The following is a 20,907-nucleotide window of genomic DNA, read 5'->3' on the forward strand; positions in this document are numbered from 1 at the left end:
GTGTCCCACCGGGAAGAGGCCCTGGGGACGACCCAGGACACACTGGTGACACTCTATGCAGGATTGTATTGCTCATTAATTCTAAGCAATATTTAAGCATATTGATATTGTTTCCATGTGTTCACATAGTGTTCAATTGTTTGTTATGTTTGTTAATTGTTGTTGTTAATTGTTTGTTGTTATGCTACTAACTGGAGCTCGGAAGATCGAGCCCATAACACCAATTCTGGCCTCCCTTCACTGGCTCCCAGTGCATTTCAGGGTTCGATTTAAGATTCTCCTATTTGTCTTGAAATCATTAAATGGCCTGGCCCCGGCGTACCTCTCCGAGCTCCTCCACTCCTACGCAACTTCCCGCAGTCTCAGGTCTGCGGACCAGGAGCTGCTTGAGGTGCCGAGGACAAAGCGGAGCCTGAGAGGGGGTCAAGCCTTTTCTGTTGCTGGTCCTTCCCTCTGGAATGACCTCCCATTGGTTGTTAGGCAAGCCCCCTCTCCGTCCATTTTTAAAACCCGGTTGAAGACACATTTCTTTTCTCTGGCTTTTGATCAGACCTGAAATTTTCGGCTCTTTTCCGGTGTCAATTGTATGTAGTGTTTTACGTTAATTCATTGGCTTTATTTATTTATATTTTACATATTATTTATTTATATCTATATTTATTAATACGCGTATCACAGCCTTTTATTGTTTTTTTTTAATTTATTGTATTGTTTGTAAAGTGCTTTGTTACGGCTTTAGCTGTTATGAAATGCACTATATAAACAAAATTGTATTGTAGTATTTTCTCTGGGATTGATTTATCACAAGCTCATCCAAAAGATATTTACCAAAGAAAAAGACCTACCATGATTTAGATCTGTTTAGGCATTTGCTTTAATTGGATTCTTGGCATCGAAGGACCTTGATGTTGTTTTGGCATTACATTTGAGTTATTGCAGCAAACATGTCATCCCATGGAGCGCAATAAATTTTTATTATTATTTTCTGTTGTCCTGTCAAAATATTTTGGTCTTTCAAGGTACCGCTGGGATTTATCAATTATTCCTTTGCACGTTTATTGCCAGAGTGCAAGTGATACCACAGCTAAATAATCCATCAGGATACCTGTGGGATGATGGAGTATGACGATTTGCATGCAAATTGAAATGCTATTTTTGTGCAATGTTTCTTTGTATGCCATACTAACAGTTAACCTGAGATTTCACATAATTAGTTTTCCATCTACGTCCCTTCTTTTTTATTCACCATCCTTATTTGTCTCCTTTGATTTATTTAGAGATAGATGTTTACAAATAATTCAAAATTAGTTGAAAAGAGCTGCACTATCTATTGATGAGTGGTGAGTTGCTTTTGCAAAGGATTCTTTGTTGTCATGTTGTGTATAGTGCCAAATTAATTCTAAGATTAAATATATGTATTTATATTATTTAGGGCACGGTGGTCGACTGGTTAGCACGTCCGCCTCACAGTTCATAGGTCGTGGGTTCGATCCCGGCTCCGGCCTCCCTGTGTGGAGTTTGCATGTTCTCCCCGTGCCTGCGTGGGTTTTCTCCGGGTACTCCGGTTTCCTCCCACAGTCCAAAAACATGCATGGTAAGTTGATTGGACTCTCTAAATTGCCCCTAGGTGTGATTGTGAGTGCGGATGTTTGACTTTGTGTGCCCTGCGATTGGCTGGCAACCAATTCAGGGTGTCCCCCGCCTACTGCCCAAAGACAGCTGGGATAGGCTCCAGCACGCCCCGCGACCCTTGTGAGGATAAGCGGTATAGATAATGGATGGATGGATGGATATTATTTAGGTATGGATCATAGCAACATCTAGATACTAAAAGCATACATTTTTTCCTCACGTTAAATGTTTTTCATTTTTTGAATTATGCGCAATAGAAGAATCATTGTATGCATCCAGATAAGATGAGAGGATATACAGTAGTTGAATACTTTCACATTCAGTAATCCAAGAGGTGGGTGTTTACACCCGTCTGTCAATACCGATGGAAGGTCAGTCAATCCATCACCAATGGACTCTCGTTTTCTCTGGCGGACTGACGACTGACGGTAACTTCCGGAATGACGGAATAAGCGCTGACAGAAGTGTTTTCAGCCGCCCCTCGAGAACGCCACGAATGACATGGCTGGTTAATGACAGAAGTCACTGATGCACCTATCACTGATTAACTGTTCGTTTTTACTATTAAGAGGTTATTGATCAAACATGGCTTGTCTCAGGTTGAGCTCCTTGGGTGATGGCGGTGCCCAGGAAGCGGAAGGAGTCCACAATGGAGATGTAGGAGTCTGTAAGGGTGTGGGTCTGTGAATTTCTTGAAGTCCACACTCATCCCTTTTTTTTTCGAAGCGTTAACCTCCGGGTTACTGCGGTTGCACCAGGAACCTCGGTGCACCTTCCTCCTGTAGGCAGACTCATCACAGTCTGAGATAACCCAATGAGGGTGGTGTCATCCACACATTTGATCACTTTTATGGACTCATGACTGGAACTGCAGATGTTGGTGTACAGGGCAAAAAGCCATGGGCAAACTACACAGCCCTTGGGAGAGCTTGTTCTGCAGTAGAGCTGGGTGGATGGACTTGAAGGCACAGCTTAAGTCCACAACCATGATGTTGGCATGGTTTTCCAGGGAGTGTAGATGTTGCGGTATGAAGTCGAGGGGCAAGAGTGCGTCTTCTGCGGACCTGTTGTCTCTGTAGGCGAACTACAGCAGGTCCAAGAGGGTGATGGTGATTGACTTGTAGTGGGGGAGGACCAGGTGCTCAAAGGACTTCATGACTTCAGACGTCAGCACTACAGATCTGTAGTCATTGAAGTCCTGTAAAGCAAGGATTCTTGGGGACAGGGAAAATAGTAGAGGACTCAAAGCAGGCAAGCGCTGGCATTACTCCAGTGAGGTGATTATAATGTTAATGAGGACGGGACCCAGCTCACCCGCACAGTATCTTAGGGTCTATAGGCAGACACTGTCCAGCCCAGGGGTTTGTGGAGTTGCCGCCGTCTAAACACTTTGCACACATCCTGCTTGTGGATTGAGGGGGAAGGAAGTGGGGCGGTTGTCAGAGGCATTTGGTCATCTCCAAGCAAGCTGTCTGAGCTTAGTTATGAATCAGGGCTTGTCATTGTTGTAAGTTAACACACCCTGGTTGGTACAGCTTTGGTTGGCAGCGAATCAAGCCGGCTGTCTTCATGCCCACAAAGGCGCAAAACACCTGTTTTCAACTGCGCCAAGCTGCATGCATCTATGACAAGACCAAAACCTTGTCTAGCCTGTCTCCCTCATTAAGAGCTGTTGAGTTGAGCAGTCAGTTGAGCATGAATCTTGATAATTCCGCCTCGAAAGGCAGCTTCTATGTTCACCTTTGTTTTGTCCCAAGATTTATCCAATTCCTTCATTTTAACGTGTTGCTAACCCGAGGCGTTATTCCGGGATAGTTTCAGCAAAGCCCCAGAAGCAAGTTAGTGCATGACTGCGGGAGGTGCTTGAAAGTGCACGCCAAATGATTGACAATCCATTGTTCACCCCTTCTGTCTTTAATTGGTTATTTTTCCTCTGGGCTGTGTTATTTAAAAATCAAATTACAGGTACAAGATAGAGCCAACGGGGGATATTTTTCACAGATCATTTTCTAATGTACTATTATCAATTTCGCTAGTGACCCTTAAAACAAATATAACAAACAGTGATTTCTTATTATACTTTTTAAAAAATTCAAACTCCTACTTTAAGTATGATAACTAAAGAATGGTGGTCATAATTTTTTTTCAGTAAGAAATTTATGTGTATGTGTTGATGCAAACGTGAATGATTGTTTGTCCTTATGAGCCTTGTGATTGACTGACGACCAGTCCGTATCATAATGAAAACAAGCAGCACAGAAAATGTTTTTTCTCTCTTTTAGAAAAAGAAATCACCTTTCTAAACTGGGATGGAGACTTATTGAAAATCAACACAGAGAGCAACCAGACAGAGGTCTTACTGAAAAACACAACTTTTGTAAGTGTTTAATGCAGTTCTCGACAAAAGAAAAAATAGTTTAACAGCTTTTGAAACATTTGTGAACGTCCTTTGCATTCAGATGTTTTGTCTTTCATGTTGTGTCCATCACACAGTCCACCTTTAAAGCCTCAAAGTTTGCAGTTTCTCCAGATCTGAACTTTATTCTTCTGGGATATGATGTCAAGCAGGTAAGAAATTCTTAGTAGTCATTCTGCATACAGATACAGCTAGTGGAGTTTTACTTGCAGCTTCTAATACCATGGCTTTATACTTCATGAGCAGAATGTGTGACTAACATTTTTATACCAGTCTTCCCTAGGGAAGTACATACTGCATATTCTGCATCAGCCTTGTGAACTGTTGGAGTTATTTTACCCTTCACAATCAAAGAAGAAAAAAATTATGTTGCTGAAAATTTTTGACCATCTAGCTGAATCTGTTCATTACATTGATTCAGTATATCTGTGCTACTTAAACACAAGGGGCAGTATTTTCGTAGACAGGCGCATGTGCACACTGCATAAAAAATGGTGGATCTGCATTTTCGTGCCAGGGCAAGTCTAGTTTACCATGTTCGGGAAATTGGCAGACCACACTACATCTTGCTGGATGCTCTGGCGGAACAGAGCCGGCGGGCATTCCGCCTACGTGACGGACAGTTACGTCTATCCGCCTGTGATGGACGTCCATTTTGTAGGAGATAAACGATAGACGGGAAACTTAAAAAAATAGACGGACTAAGCATAGTTAGAAGCCCATTTTTTTCGTCTATGTAATAGTCTATCATTTTGGTTGCTAGTGGAAGTTGGTCGAAGTTGGTACAGGAAAATGCTAACGGAAGCCCGTTTAAAATGATAAGCCGTTTGGCCTATTGGTGAGTGCTATTTGCTTAAAAAGGCGGATAGACAGACGGCGGAAGGGTACCCTGGTTGCAGACGGAAGATGATAAACAGACCGGGAAATTTTATTAAAATGCCCAGCTCTGTGGCGGATCAAGGGCGCTTTCTCTTATCTCTTTCTGCGTATCTGGCATTTTGGCGACAGAAAGTAGACTCCTCTTTCTTGATGGGAGGGCTCCTGCAGATGGCGCGCACTGATTGGATGGCAATTTTTCGCAGAGGGCCACCAATCAGAAAGAAGTGCTGGCACAGTGCAGCTCTCTATATAAGCAGCGTGAGGCTCCTCTAGTCACACAAGTGGCCCGAAGGCAGAAAGACCTGTACATTCCCAACGGAATCAAATAGGAGTGCAAGCCGAGCAGTCAATGAAGACACAGTATAACGGCCGACAAAGAACAAAACATATATATATATATATATATATATATATATATATATATATATACCAGCATGGCACTATTAACATCAGTACTGTCCAAATCACAGTGCATAGCTGGAACATTCATGGAGACAGGACACTAGCAGTGTGAGTGAACATAGCCTGCTTGATAATGAGCTGTGTGTGGCTCATTATGATGGCAGTGAAGACGCACTGTCTGTTCTCTCCCAAGACTGACAGAGCAGATGTGTTCATCATCAAAGACCTGAAGATGGAGTGTAATGGCCCCTCACTGCTGTCTCCAGTTCTCATCTTATACATTTATCATCATCTTGGTTCTCTGATGTACTTTGCTACTACTTGTATGCCAAAGGTTCCAACGATTTTATAACAATTTTTAAAAAATGTGTCATGGACAGTAGTTTGCGACGTATCTTGGTACTTATTATCAGGGCAATTTACTAAAAATTGAGTGTCCGTTATTCATCATCCGTCAGCAGCGTGGGTACCCTTCCATCGTCTGTAAGTCGCCTTTTTTTCCGGAGGGGAAAAAAACGTAGTACCTTGCATATAGGCCGGTCGTCCTCTATTTTAAATGGCTGTCCGTCGGCAAATCTGGCAAATCTTGCAAAATTTTCACTCATGTTTAAAAGTGTTTGGTCCCAGTGGCCCTTGTACATTCCATGCTGCTGACTTGGACCCCCTGGTGCCTAATCTAAAACCAACAGCCTCAAACGTCGGTCTTAAACTGGGCAGTGATTTTAAATTGGACCGGCAAATTGGTGCTGTTTTTAAATCCATCTTTTTTTTTTAATATTAGGCAGCTGGTTAAGGTAAAGGCTCTCCTTTCTCAACAGCATTTTGAAACAGTAATCCATGCCTTCGTTACATCTCAAATGTATTACTGTGATACAATTTATTTTGGAATCAGCCAGTCCTCCCTCAAGTGTCTCCAGTTGGTCCAAAAGTCTGCTGCTCGCCTCCTAACTGGTGCTCATCGGAGGGAGCACATAACTCTAACCCCTTCACTAGCTCCCTTTACATTTGAGAGTTATTTTTAAGATTATTTTATTTGTTGTCCATTCTTTATAAGATCTTGCCCCACCTCAAACTCCTTCACCCCTACAAACCTACGCAGTGCCTCAGGTCAGCAAACCAGATGCTACTGGAGGAGCCAGGGACTAAGTGGAAGCTCAGAGAGGATCAAGCCTTTTCCATTGCTGGTTCCTCTCTTTAGAATGACCTCCCACTCAACGTTAGGCCAGACCCCTCTTTGCCCATCTTTAAAACTTGTCTTAAATTACATTTCTATTATTTGGCTTTTAGGTATATCAACATTCTTTCATGGCTTCATATCTAATCTACAACCTTTATACAAGGTCAGTAAGTAAAGAAAAAAGCTTTTTCTCATAAAAGTGGCCTATGACAAGATTTGTGACTTGTACCTAATTGTCTTTTTATCTGTTTTGTTAATGTTCTTTGACCAGAGAAGTGATGGAGCTAAATCCTCCAGAAGTCTCCAATTCAGTCCTCCAGTTTGCTTCGTGGGGTGTTGGTGGTCAGCAGCTGGTAAGCCAAGGTCTCCAATGACATAACTGCTCCAGATAGCAGAACAGTGAGGATTCTTGTCAGCACCTTCGATCAGGATTTATCATTAAACTCCCACATCTAAATTACCAAGGACAGGATTTTTTTCATTTCAATCTTTTTCGCTAGCTGATGCAGAAAAAGTAGTGGATTCTTTTATAACCTCTGGGCTGGATGGATTGTAATTCTCGTAAAATAAATACACAAAGATAATTTGGTTGTTGAGCCTTGGTTTAATCAGTCTTCAGTCAGAGCAAGAAAACTAATAATGATGAGACAAATGACGGCATGGTTCAGTTAGTAGAGTGGTCGTCTCCCAACCCGAAGGTTATGGGTTTTATTGTGAGCCCTGTTGAAAAGTAATCCTGATATATGAAAAAATTAACAAACTCCACTTCACAAATTACAAGCCTGTCACTCTACTGCCACAATTCTCATCTGATAACTCTTGATAATTGTAAACTGTCCTTAAATTTGACTAAAACTAAATTCATTGTATTTGGAAACTGTGAATCAAGTAGCCAAGTTCAGGTACAAATAGAAGAGGTAAAACATACTACAATGTAAGAAAACAAATTCCAGAGTGTACAAGATCTGCAAGTGCCACTTTAAAAAGTTACAAACTAAACCTTTAGACATGCTGTATTTTTGTCTTTGCCTAAGCAAAACCTCGTCCGAACTATACATCACTGCATATTTTTTATAATTCATTGCGCCGTATTTATGTTACTGCTAGGAGACTTGGGCACATGTACAAAACTTCACTTGATAAATTATGCATACTTTAAAAAAGAGCCATGTGACTATTTCACAATGTTGTTTTTTTAGATGACTCTGACATGACCCTTTTATTACTTTGCATTTTTATTCCATAGATCTACATATTTGAAAATAACATTTACTACCAATCAGATGTCCAGAGCAGCTCATGGAGACTCACATCATCTGGACAGGAGAGGATTATCTTCAATGGCATTGCAGACTGGCTATATGAAGGTAAAATATTATTAATACTACCAATACCACCTCACCGATTCAGCTGATAAAAACTTACTATAAATAATAGCAACAATATTTCAAACATCATTTACGTGTTGATTTTGATGTCAAATTTGCCACAGCGTCTCCAATATGAGAGATGAAAATTGACAATTGTTGGGTGTTATATACTGTTTGTTTATATTTCAGTTGTAGCCACAGTTGACTTGTTTGTACTTTCAATTTGAACTCTCTTGTTTTTTCCAGAGGAGGTTTTGCATACTCAAGTAGCTCACTGGTGGTCACCTGATGGCTCAAGACTTGCTTACCTGACGATTAATGACTCACTGGTCCCAAACATGCTCCTGCCATCTTACATGGGTTCGATTTACCCAAGAGGGAAAGAATACCCATACCCAAAGGTAAGATTGACTGTAAGGCTTCTTTCACCCAGAAGCGTAATATAATGTCAGTAGTTGGTTAGCCATAACAATTGACAAATTTACGTCAACGTTTTGTTAAAATCTTAGTACTGTACACAAATGTTGATTATCAATGAGCCCCTTTTAGAGCCGAACCAGCAAAGCCAGGGGTCGATATGGGGATCTGTGCCACCGGTAGGGAGATTTTTATTTTTTATGTTTTTTTTTTTTTAGCAAGTCAATTAAGTTAACACACTTTGTTTGTCGACTCAGGATCCTAACTAGTTTAGGGCATGTCAAGCTGACATCAGCTGGGGGATGTTTGTGCTTTGTCTGTGCTGAGTAATTCCCAAACTTGAATTTATTTTACTAATTTACGTAATCCGATTTTCTTTAACATCAAGCAGTCTGCAAAGTGCACTCCCTTTGAAGCAGCAAAGCTGTGGAAAATAACAGAAATGTGGTTAAAAAAATGTACCCAAATAAAGGATGTTTATTTCAAAGACGAAGGGTTTGAAAATTGTCATTTAGTGGTAGGAAAATTGCACGAAAAAAACATGCATGCTCACAGTGGCGCCTTGATGTCGCACTGCAGGAATTGGTTGTTAGAACATGCTTTTCCTTGATACTCAATTTTTGAAATTGTTTTTTTCTTTTTTATGCAGTTAATTTGATAGGGGTGGTAATAGGAAATAACAGTCAGTGGGTCTCCCTTGTTTCTTTTTTTTTTTGCAGTGATACTGTCAAAACATGTTCCAATCACATCACAAGACTAGTTAATGCAGTTATTTGTGGTTTGAAAAACATGTCTAATATAGATATTACAGCAATCAGAGCAGTGGGATGAAGCAGAAAGTGAAGGATTTAAGATGACAGGAATAATATGTGCCATGATTTTTATGGCTGCTCCAGGGCCTTCGTATCGCACGTTACAATTTTCCTTCCGCATGCGTATTGTCATATATTCCATTACTACGACCCCTCCGTCATAATTTATTATGAAACCTCATTGAGATATAAATAATTATAGTGTGTTGCTTTCTTATCATTACGGTCCGTGCAGTGTGCCATGCATTATTTGTCACATTTGATTTGATTTTATTCAATCAACTGCCATTCTTCTTATATTGATCTAGATGGGTCAAATCAATCCCACGGTAAGCCTTTATGTTGTAGTTCTCGATGGCAGCTCCCAAACAACTAAACTGTTACCCCCGGACAATCTGGTAAAAAGGTAAAATTACAGTCAAATTTGGTTTTAAAATGCATTCTTTGAAAAATGAAACTGCATTGTTAAGTTGATGCTCCATGTTATTTATTCATTTTAGTCAAGATTACATCACCATGGTGAAATGGGTCACAGTGGACAAGTTGGCTGTACGCTGGATAAATCGGGCACAAAACATGTCCATTCTCTCACTCTGCGACTTACGTACTGATAAATGCACAAAGGTGGGATTTTTTTTTAATAAATAATGAATTTTCTGAAATGATCATTAAAAATGTGCAGAAACTGTCTGACACTGGTCTTCTCATTCCAGAGACATGTGATGATTTCAGATAAGTGGATAGGTCGACAGGTAGGTATATCCCTCAAAACAAATCGACTTTGTATTAAAAGTGAACAGTTAAGCATAAAATCAAAATAGGAGACAAAATTGCAGAAATTCTGAATTCAAATTCTAAAATGCTATAGATAGTGTCAATAATAATTACTGATGTAAGTCGGTACAGAAAGCACAGGCATAGATTTCAGGCAGCAAACTTACAAGTATTTATTAAATGAATTTGAAAGGCGGCACTGAAGCAATGGAAAACATAACAGCAAAATAACAAAAAGGCATAGGGGAACAGGACTCCTGAGAATTATATGACAAACAACAGGAGTGATCTGACAAAGAGTGAATAAAAACAGAGGAACTCAAGGCCCACAGACATGTCACAGAATCACAAAAAGCTGACGGGAGGGGAGCTAACAAGCTTATTGGTTGACAAAGTAGGGGCAGCTTTGACAAGTTCAGATAAAACTAATAAATCAATCATCATAAGACTGAAGACATGAGCTCATCATAAAAAGGGGTGTACAAGTGGCTGCTTTTACATTATTCCACTTTTATTTATTAAACACACTAACACACAGGTGTCAAACTCAACGCCTGGGGGGCAGATCCAGCCCAGGACATCTTTTTATGTGGCCCGCAAAGCCAAATCATGTGTATTGACTTGTTGCGTTTCTTTGAAATTGTCTTCACTGTTAACACAACATATGAGATATTGCAAGCATTTATTACAAATCCCTCCTTTAAAATACATTGAAAAACAATTGAACAAACTATTTACTGGCTTCTGATTTCAAAACTAGTTATCCATCAATTTGTTCTGTATATATGATCATATAAGGCGATCATATATTTGTATGGGTTCACAGTGGTGACGGCCCTCCGAGGGATACCACAACTATGATGTGGTCCGCGACAAAAATGAGTTTGACATCCCAGCGACTAAAACCAGCCCATCAAGAAAATATCGTTTTTATATATTATCGGTATTATGAATTTGTGTGTACGACAGCCCGCAATAAGAAGCATATTTTTCGACATAAAAGACAAATACTGACATTTTTTAACTTCCGAAAAAGCGTAGTCCCTACGTCAAAGAGACGACCAGTGCTTTAGTTGATGCTAATTTATTGTTCTTTGTTTTACATGAAATGAAAATACTGTATTTGTATCAGTGTAAGAACACTATTGCCTTTTTCCTAGAATGAAGAGCCAATGTTTTCGAAGGACTGTACAATATTCTTCATGACGGTGCCATTACAACACATTGTACTTGGAGCATTCCGCCACGTGACCATGATCTCCAACCAAGTAAAACTGATACTAGTTTGAATCAAAATGCAATCAATTCAATTCAACTTCTTTTCTGCCTTGTGTAAAATGAAATGTCAGAGGTCGAAAACATTTAGATATGGATCAGTGGTTGACCTCTGATTTTTTTGAATTTAGAAAAACAATGTTCCTATAGAAATACTGATGACAGAAATAATCAATTTTAGGATCATAATCTCTATTGACTTGTCATGACTTGAACTCTTGTCTTGGTTTTTGTGTTTGGGTCTGTGTTTGCTCTGCCATGAATTGCTTTTGCTTCTCCTTGTTCAAGGGAGACGACGTCAAACTTTTCCCCTTGACCTCAGGAAGCTGGGAGGTCTCTCAAATTCTGAGCTATGATGAAAGCACCAAATATATGTAAGGAGAATTAGAAATAATAGCATGAGAAATATGTTCTGGTTAAAACATGTGGAATTTCTTTTTCAGTTATTTCCTAAGTAAAGAGACTGGCACAGCACAACAACAGTTATACAGGTATCCAATCATCACTCTTTTACAGAAAGCTAGGGACACTAAAGGAATTTCTGAGAATAACATTTATGTATCAGGTGAAGGATTACCAATTATGAGAGAAGTCAATTTTCGTGGTGATGACATTGTAAAAAACAAACAAAAACAAAAAAAATAATTATCTGGTGACAGATGGAAAAATAAGAAGGTTGATTCAGTTCATTCTCACTTGATAATTTTTTTTTTCCAGTAAGGTTTTACAGGCTATGAAAGAATTGATGAAGAATTAATTTATCATGGTCGCATATTTTTTACAAACTGGTATGTTTTTACAGAAATGTTGGAATTTTTAAATGCATGTGTTAATTTTCAAGCCACCAACAATACGTTGAACTCTAATAGTCATTTAGAAAAAGTCAAAACAAGAAAGAATTTGGTCCAAAATATCCAAATGGTGTATTATTACATATTTGTTTTATTTGACAGTTTAATCGTACATTTCAGGATGGACCCTATATGCACTATAACCTTTACAGGTGAATTCAATTCGACCTCTAAACCTTTAAATGTGCTGTCAAAGTTTGTGGGCATGTTTGTGTTGGTGCATCATTAGTTAATTAATTAATATCCTTTGTGAATAGGACGTTTGGACGGAGCAAACAGCTGGTGCAAGTGAAGTGAAATTGAAGGTGCTTTCAGTGGCCGTAGTTGATTTTTGGTGAAATCGGCCCACTCTTTTGGTTCTCAAATGTATTTAAAAGAAATTAAGATGAAAGGGAGGAGGCTTTTTAATTGTTGAAGTTGTCATGGTTTTGAAAATGTATTTTTGTTGTCTGATCTCAGTCTGGGATTGTTCTTGGTCTTGTCTCGGACTCGACTCCCAAAAGTCCTGGCTTTGTATTGTACATGTATGTATGTGTATATGTATGTGGTATGTGTGTATATATATATGTATATATATATATATATATATATATATATATATATATATATATATATGTGTATGTATAGCTTTCTGAGAGTTGTGTATTGTATGTTGCTCTCATGTTTTTGTTTGCAGTTATAGTTGTGTTAGTTGCTAATGCCTTACGTAAGGGCACCAAACTTTTTGAAACTGAGAGCTACTTCTTTGGTACTGATTAATGTGAAGTGCTATCCGTTTTATACAAACCTCTGACAACAAATTTGTACAAATTACCTTTAATTACAGTACTGTATATGTTATTATTAACAATTATTGACATTCCCCCATGTGAAAAAAACAGATCATGTGAATAATTTCAAACAATAATAAACCATGTTGGTGACCCCCGATATGCTAAAAATTTGCAAGTACAATATTCACACACCTATGTCATTCTTCTTAAAAAGGGTCTTAGCCGTGGAGCCGTTTCATAAAGAATGCCTCACCTGCGCCCTCTTTAAGTCACAATGCACTTACTATGATGCATTGCTCAGCACAAACTATCAGCATGTTCTTCTCCAATGTAGAGGTAAAGTATGTCTTTACTTAATTGTATTCTGTATGCAAGCTTTTTTTTTGTGTATCACAAACGTGTAACCTTACTAGCGCACCACAAATTACACAGCATGTCTATTCAACTCCACCTGCCAGGGGGCTACATTTTCAGTAGCATTACTTTTCCCATCAATGGCTTTATTGTTGTGTGCAGTAGATTTCAGCCATTTGTTCAAACCTTTTCATATTTAACTTTATGCCTGTTGTAGTCAAATCCAAATAGAGTACAGTCAAACTACAACTAATTTGTTTGCAACAAAGACTATCATTTGCTATAAATATCCTCATATCCTCATGTGGTATTGTGCCTTTTAATTCCAAATGTTTTTTCATGCAAATAACAGAGATACATTTACAATAAGTGAACATTTGGAAAATATTGACAAAAAGACCCTGGTGAACTCTGGGACACCAATTAAATAGGCCTATTGTATAATAGTGAGGTTGCTGCAAATTTGTGTCACGTCTCCAACCAGTCCAACGGCCATACTTCTTGGTCTATAAGCAGTGGCATGCAAAGGTGTCTTGAAGCCTTGGGCTAAATACAATGGTGATGCCCAATGCCAACTAGCCATCCACTTGGGGGTAAGTGGGGTGCAAATTGAATTTTTCTTATCGGACACCGGTGCGGCTAACAATGAATGCCCACTTGTATCTGTCCTCTCCCCACTACTGCCGAGGTCAGGTGCTTGGGACTGAATCACTTCTACCACTTTTGACAACATTCACATCCGCCTCCTGCTTTACAATATGTATTTATTATTGTTGATAGCTCTTAGTCTTAATGGTTTGCTCATTTGAGTACCTGGCTATCTGAACTGGAAATTAATACAATCTACACACATTCAGAGCACACTTTTACAGTCGGTCAGTTTTACAATGCAACACTGAAGGGAAATAATTCAAGGTTTTCACAATGTAGCTCAATAAGACTCACTTCAGTTTATTGAATTCCACAAGTCACATTTTTTCCATTATTTTTTAATTTCCCCAGGCCCTGGAATACCCCAAACTACGCTACACAGACTAAATAAAATGGAAGGTAAGAAATCAGGCAGGAAAAGGAACCTATATATTATATGGGAATTTACTTTTCATTAATACTTTTGATACTGGGTTTAAGGCTAAAGTTTGCATATGAGAGGCTATCTCCATCTGTGGTACTTAAAGGAGCCACACTATTACAATGTACTTGTTCCTTGTTTGTATACAAATAGTTGGGTCTACACACCGATCAAGTGAGAAGTGACGAAAGCTCAATAGGCCTTAAGAACAAATGGTAGTCGAGCAATTTGCATTCTAATTCTAACTCATTGTGCTGGAATTCTTAATCTCTGGAGCATGGGGCATCACTAGGTTTCATGGGCAAGGGGAGCTTGTCCTCAGGAGACGCACAGATGGACAGATTTAAAAACAAAACAATACTGTGTGAAACTTTGAAGTCACCATAAGATTTGAAGTGTTATTTCAGTCTGTTCTTTTTAATATGGTACACAAATACAGGAAGTAAGAAATTAACCACCCCCCACCTTCCACCCCACCTCACACACACAAAACATGTACACATTCTATGCGGTGCACAGAGAAATGTCACTGTGTCGTCATAAAGTCAGAGAAACCAAATTGACAGCTGCAGGTGCAAAAAGAAATTTCCCCATGGTTATGATTGAGGTCTTTCAAAGATTAAACATTTTTATTTATTTTTTTTTTATTTTACAAAATTCATTTTCTTGCACTGTATTTTTTTTGTTGTATGAATTCAAGCAGAAAGTTCACTCTAAAATCCGCTCCGTCTTTATGAAAACAGCCAGGAGTTTCACATGAATTGCAGACTTATTGACAAGATATTAATAATAGCATGGGACTTTCTGCTGTTAGCTTGGCCGAGGCCACAGCTAACTAATTGTTATTACCAGCAGGGCTGAAGACTTACTTTCTTCAAAAACTTTCTTATAGCCATGATTCTTTTCCTCATGCTGGTTTTAGTCAGCAGACTCTCAGCACTCTTTGCTACCCAGATGTTAACAGAGGCACGTTACCGCTGCTTCAGCCACAGGTGCTTCTACTCAACAGACAGATAAACAAACTCCCTGAAGAGTAGCACCTGTAGCTAAAGCCTAACTGGGGCAGGGTTTTTACGCTCTGGACCTGGATTTTCCACCTTTGATGGTCGGAGTAAAAACATGGACTGGGTTTCTACTAATAAGGACATTTTTTACATGATCAAGTGGAATGGATTGGATTATGATACAACAGGGGCTGTCTATTTTACACTAGGAAATTAAGGGACACCCATGGATTTATGATTATAATCAGAGGTGGGGATTCCGTTAGACTGACTGACCGGTCCGTCAGTCCGTCACTGACGGATGTCCGTTTTGCTTACGATTGACAAATGATGGGACAGCTTTTAAAAATGACGGACTGATGAATGGCGGAAGTGGGTTTTCATCCGTCAGTGTAATCGTCACCAAACGCGTCGGTCAGTGACGGTCCGTCAGTCTGTCACTGACTTCTTTCATTCTGGAATAAGTGTTAATCCACTCCTTTTTAGCTATCTCTCCTAAAAAGGAGTCAGTTTGTCACTGTTGGTGTTAGTCCAACACTGGCGGACGGACGTTTTTCTGACGTTTTTTGTGGGGACTAACTGATAGACCAACGATTACAATTCAGTTCGTCACAAAAGATGACGGACTGACGAATGACGGACGGGTACCCTGGCTGCTGAAGGATGATGAATGACGGACCAGCAAAATTGAGTAAAATGCCCACCTCTGATTGTAATTACATGAATAATGATGATTTATGATGATTTAATTATCTGGATACTTTATATTGAAGTACTTTCCGTTTTGTTGTGTTGTACTTTTCTTAATGCAACTAAATCACTTAGGGACCTTAACAACTTTCTCGGGAGGCATCAGCCTCCCTAAATTAGGCTTAATGACGACACTGGCTTGAGCCCAAATAAATGCCTGAGACCTTTTATAAAGACACCCGGGAACTGTTTTAAATTGTGTGTGTGTGTGGGGGGGGACACACATTCTGTCTCCTTTATGACTAAAATAATGGACATGGCATAGTGTCTAGGAAAATAAATCATCTTCTTTAACTTGGACCAACTCTTTGGTTACGATACAGTTCGCTTCAATTTGGTATAACAATTGAGGACATCACAGTTTAATTTCTGCAACCACTGACTATTATGAATTCATTGTGTCAATATTTTATGTTGTGCAGTTTTAATCTAAAATATATTACTTTGTAGATGAGCAATTTATAATTTTGTTAAAGTCAACCCAACCATATTTTTTTCAAGAATATGTTCCCAGCAGGCCCACTAGTTGATACACGGCATTCTGATTAATTTTGCAATTGTGGAATATAAATTAAGCAGCTAAATGCACTCATTTTTAGCCATCTCTGGGGGCAGCCATTTTGTCACTTCTATTGACTGAAAATGACATCACAACTGCTCACAACGACCAATCACGGCTGACCTGTTTTCTGAATCTGAGCCGTGATTGGTCGTTGTGAGCAGTTGTGATGTCATTTTCAGTTGACAGAAGACAAAATGGCCGCCCCCAAAGATGGCTGAAAACGAGTGGATTAATACTTATTCCACAAACGCAATGTTTATCAGAATGCCCTGTTTCAACTAGTGGGCTTGCATAGAACATATTCTTGGAAAAAATGTTTGCGTTGACTTCCTCTTTAATGCTTTATCTGCACCATGCATGTCTTTGTCTTTTGCTCTATCAAATGGTTTGCCTGCACTGTCATCAACAGACTACACGACTCTGGAGAGGAACACAGTATTACAACATGCTCTGATCAACCGAAAACTACCAAAACGGGAAAAAAGAACTGTACAAATCAACAACGTTGGTATGATAACTATATGCCCATGTTTGATAAAGTCAACATTGTTATAATTGTAATAAATGTAGAGTAACATGAAGGGTCAGACCTAAACCGTCGGGGACCACGGTTTGATTTGTTCAGCTTGCAAGTTAAAAATAACCTGCAGTTTGTGTATGCTGAGTCGAAAGCCAATTGATTTATTAGCGTGCTATTTTGTTTTTTGCAATAAATGTGATAAAAATCCACGCACTTTTATTTAAGGTAAGCAGTGTTTGCGAACAAACCCCACACAAACGAAGTCAAATTATGACTTTGCTCTTTTCCTCTTTTGCAGCTCTTCATATGGAGTTAATTGTCCCCAATGATTTTGATGAAACATATGAGCATCCACTTCTCCTTATTCTGTAAGTTCTAAATAATATACTGTACATTCAATCACAATTTATTATGTGATTACACCTATATTGTTTTGCTTTTACTAAAGATTCATCGGAAAGAAAATTGAGGAAAAGACATTTCCATTGATATGTAACTTTGCGCTTTTCTAGCGGCAACACCCCTGGTGGTCAGGCTGTGACTGACCGCTTCAGCATTGATTGGGATTCAGTGCTTGTCAGTTCCGAGAACGTCATCGTGGCTCGTCTGGACGGTCGAGGCAGCAGCTTCCAGGGCCAGAGGGTCCTGCATCAGGTCCACCAGCGACTGGGCACTGTCGATGTTGCGGATCAGATCGCAATTGTGGAGTAGGTTTGTTTGTTTTTTCTTATTTTAAGTGCGATTGATAATACAGCTATTTCTGATTCTTATTTAGCTGTCAAGTCAATCAATTGATTTATTAGAAATAATTAATTGTAATTCTGTGGAGTTATTAGCCTTCCTATTAGAGCTCAGTTACACATTGAAGATTAGGGTTGATTTAATAATGTACTGTATAGAGTGAACGTTCAGTTTCTTCCCTCAGAAGGTGGTCAGCACCATGCATGTCAGCTTCGATCAACAATGAGTGTCAAATAAAAGCAGGTAGTACACCACAGTATGTATTGCGTTACATAAAGAATATTATGCAATTGGCATTTATTACCATTTCTAATACTGAATTCAAATATTTTGATAAAGTTGAGAAAATCTATTCATCTGAAAGATAAACATCTCAAACCAAAAACACATACCAGAATTTACATAAACTATCGTGAAGTATTAAAAACTAAAACACTTTAAATCTTTATGCTATACAGCAAAAGCAAAGAGCGATGTAATAACTCTGTAGTCAAGAAACTAAAAATGTGCAGTGAGAAACAAATTAAAATAAAGAATTAGTAAATAGTACCTGTACAGGTATATTTACTGGCAGGCCTGTACAGTACTGTTTACATTAAATATATATTCCAGGCAAACCACATTGTCTTGATATACTGTTTGAAGATGCTGATTGCCAGACTGAATGCCGGAATGTAAACAAAACAAACAAACGTTTATTTAATGACTTTATTTCAGCAATTAAAGACTACTTTGTTCCATAGAATATTTGAAAAATCATATTTATCTAATTTTCCTGCTATTTCCTCAGACACCTCATCAAGCTCCCATATATCGATGGGAATAAAGTTGCAGTTTATGGAAAGGTAATCCACAAATTGGAGTACAGTGGACCGCTGCATCTTGGCAGTTTGGCATCTGCAAATTTAGCTATTTGCAGATTATGTTTTTGGAACCTATCCCCCCGAGTATCCATGGAAACATTTTCTGACTTGACACACTTGCTCATCTATTTGCTATCTATCTAAAAGCAGCTGTTTTGGATTTGCAATTAACAGTCAGCGGGAGCGAAATCCTGTAATAGTGACATATCGGGTTTGGCTCATGATTTCTAAATATGTCATCAGAACTAGTGGACTCCCATCACAACAGCTTGGCGGAACATTGCAGTACTATTAGTTTGTGTTGTTACTGCATGGATCCAGCAATTTGGGGTCAGTAAATGGCGGACTTTCCTTACTACAACAGACCGCCCTTATAGCGTCGGCACCATCGATGTAATGCCTTCGCTTTGCTGTACAGTCAAATTTTCCTTATTTTACACCATGCTGGACTGCTACACCAATTAAGTCATGTCATTATCATCATCATCATCATCTTTAACTGTTATATTTATGATTAAAACTATTGACAGAGGCAAACATAGTCACTCTTAGGGGATGGTCAATTTTTCAAATCCACTATTCACGATCAGGCCCGTTCCCGACCGATCCTCTGCAAATAGTGGTGGTCCACTGTGGTACAGTTGATTTTTTTTTTCTAATTAACATACTCCATACAAAATTCATTTATTATTATTTTTGTTCTTTTCAGGCATATGGGGGCTTTCTTACGTCGATCCTATTACTCTCCTACAGCTCAACTTTCAGCTGTGGCATAGCAGTCGCCCCTATAGCAAACTGGAGATTTTATGGTAAGATTTGAAGGCTTATATATTGGATGAAATGTACATATTAATATTCTTTTTTGTTTATGTGTGTCATTTGTATACATCTACTCTTTAACCTAGAAATAGAATAGGATATGGAGAATAGAATATGTGCTTAAATATTGTTCGTTGTATGCCAATAGATGTCATATATTGCAATTTTACTGTCTAGCCAGTCACCCAGTCATGTAATTTAAATACATATAAAGAGGCATTATTAATCATCAACGGCAAATTGTTGCTCTTTTGGTAAGTGTCTGTGAGTCAAGACGGATTTATGAAGTAAAAAAAAAAAAATAGTATAAGTAATGATACTCTTGCACACAGTACATCCCATATTGCAATTTTCTTTAAATCTTTACAGGGTCCGCGCTCACAGAGAAATATTTTGGATTTCCACCAAAAGAAGATCTCAAATACCAGGTTGTACTATAGCGTATAGTTTTTCTTGGAAATGAATTGCTATTATTCAGTGCAGCATTAATTCCCTAAAGAAAAAAACACATCTACTGATATTTGAATTTTATCAAGAGATTGTGCCTCCTATCTTTAAATAACGCACGAAAGGTGCAGAGGACTGTACATTGTAATGTTAGAGATATTAATGAGAGAGAACTGAATACTAGAGTGATGGCAAAAAATGACAAGTCCTCAGTTGATAGGGTTGACCAAATTCTGAGTTGTGTCTCTCATGGAGATGTTTTGCCAGACATTCACTGCAGTCACATTATGGTTACATTTAACAACACTCGAAACTTTTTTTCCTTTGAGGAGCAATTTGGTTAACAATGACTTTGTTTGAGGGGCAAATTGGTAATTTGGAGGAGCATCCCCGTTCGTTCAGTTCGCCACAAAGACAGGCTCACACACTTCCCTAATTGATTATGAGGGACACACAAAGGGGCTGCTGGACCCGCTGCCTTGCGAGTCTCACGCGGAGGTAAAACAGGCCCTTGGTAGTGACAGCCACTCTGATGAATTTTAAAACTATTTAGAACTGTCTCGCTGCGTGACGGGCGTCACAAGTTAGTGTTCACTCAGTAATTCCGTAACATTTGACAGCAGTTTTGCCACATTAATGATGGACCATTCGCAGTTTTCCATTTCAGTGTTTTCGTTTGAGGGGCACAATACATATTTTACATCGCAAACAGCAATTCAAAACTGCTTATTTTGAGCCTTGTTTAAAGTTATGTAAATAGGTAGTACTACATGAAACAGCTGCAATCCACAAAAGGGAAATCTGACGTTTTTGTGAAATCTCAAAGCTAAAATTCAACACTTAAATCATACCGCGATTGTATATTTCCCTGTATATCATTGTCATGTGTGAGTAGATTTACTATTCTTTGTCTCTGGCAGGTTTCAAGTCTTCTCAGTAACATCACAGGACAGGGTCCATTGAAATTTCTTATTATCCACGGCACAGCAGATGGTGA

At 38.8% G+C, this 20,907-nt stretch overlaps 1 protein-coding gene across 3 annotated transcripts in view; it reads left to right on the top strand.

Moving 5' to 3' along the window:
• Window positions 1-20,907, top strand: part of LOC147136198 (inactive dipeptidyl peptidase 10-like) — a 48,388-nt gene that overhangs the window by 23,487 nt on the left and 3,994 nt on the right. For all 3 annotated transcript variants that reach the window (XM_086052014.1, XM_086052013.1, XM_086052015.1), the window contains 21 exons: window positions 3,915-4,009; window positions 4,126-4,200; window positions 6,617-6,669; window positions 6,778-6,859; window positions 7,753-7,873; window positions 8,123-8,277; window positions 9,414-9,511; window positions 9,606-9,729; window positions 9,819-9,857; window positions 11,040-11,147; window positions 11,443-11,528; window positions 11,598-11,645; window positions 12,993-13,114; window positions 14,135-14,182; window positions 16,930-17,028; window positions 17,339-17,408; window positions 17,553-17,747; window positions 18,572-18,626; window positions 19,354-19,453; window positions 19,833-19,891; window positions 20,831-20,903. In XM_086052014.1, coding sequence (XP_085908140.1) covers window positions 3,915-4,009; window positions 4,126-4,200; window positions 6,617-6,669; window positions 6,778-6,859; window positions 7,753-7,873; window positions 8,123-8,277; window positions 9,414-9,511; window positions 9,606-9,729; window positions 9,819-9,857; window positions 11,040-11,147; window positions 11,443-11,528; window positions 11,598-11,645; window positions 12,993-13,114; window positions 14,135-14,182; window positions 16,930-17,028; window positions 17,339-17,408; window positions 17,553-17,747; window positions 18,572-18,626; window positions 19,354-19,453; window positions 19,833-19,891; window positions 20,831-20,903 — 1,905 coding nt within the window. The remainder of the gene's footprint in view (window positions 1-3,914; window positions 4,010-4,125; window positions 4,201-6,616; window positions 6,670-6,777; window positions 6,860-7,752; window positions 7,874-8,122; window positions 8,278-9,413; window positions 9,512-9,605; window positions 9,730-9,818; window positions 9,858-11,039; window positions 11,148-11,442; window positions 11,529-11,597; window positions 11,646-12,992; window positions 13,115-14,134; window positions 14,183-16,929; window positions 17,029-17,338; window positions 17,409-17,552; window positions 17,748-18,571; window positions 18,627-19,353; window positions 19,454-19,832; window positions 19,892-20,830; window positions 20,904-20,907) is intronic.

Source organism: Filicampus tigris, chromosome 14 (assembly GCF_054856515.1).
Source record: "Filicampus tigris isolate MCC_2025a chromosome 14, RoL_Ftig_1.0, whole genome shotgun sequence".
Taxonomy (NCBI): domain Eukaryota; kingdom Metazoa; phylum Chordata; class Actinopteri; order Syngnathiformes; family Syngnathidae; genus Filicampus; species Filicampus tigris.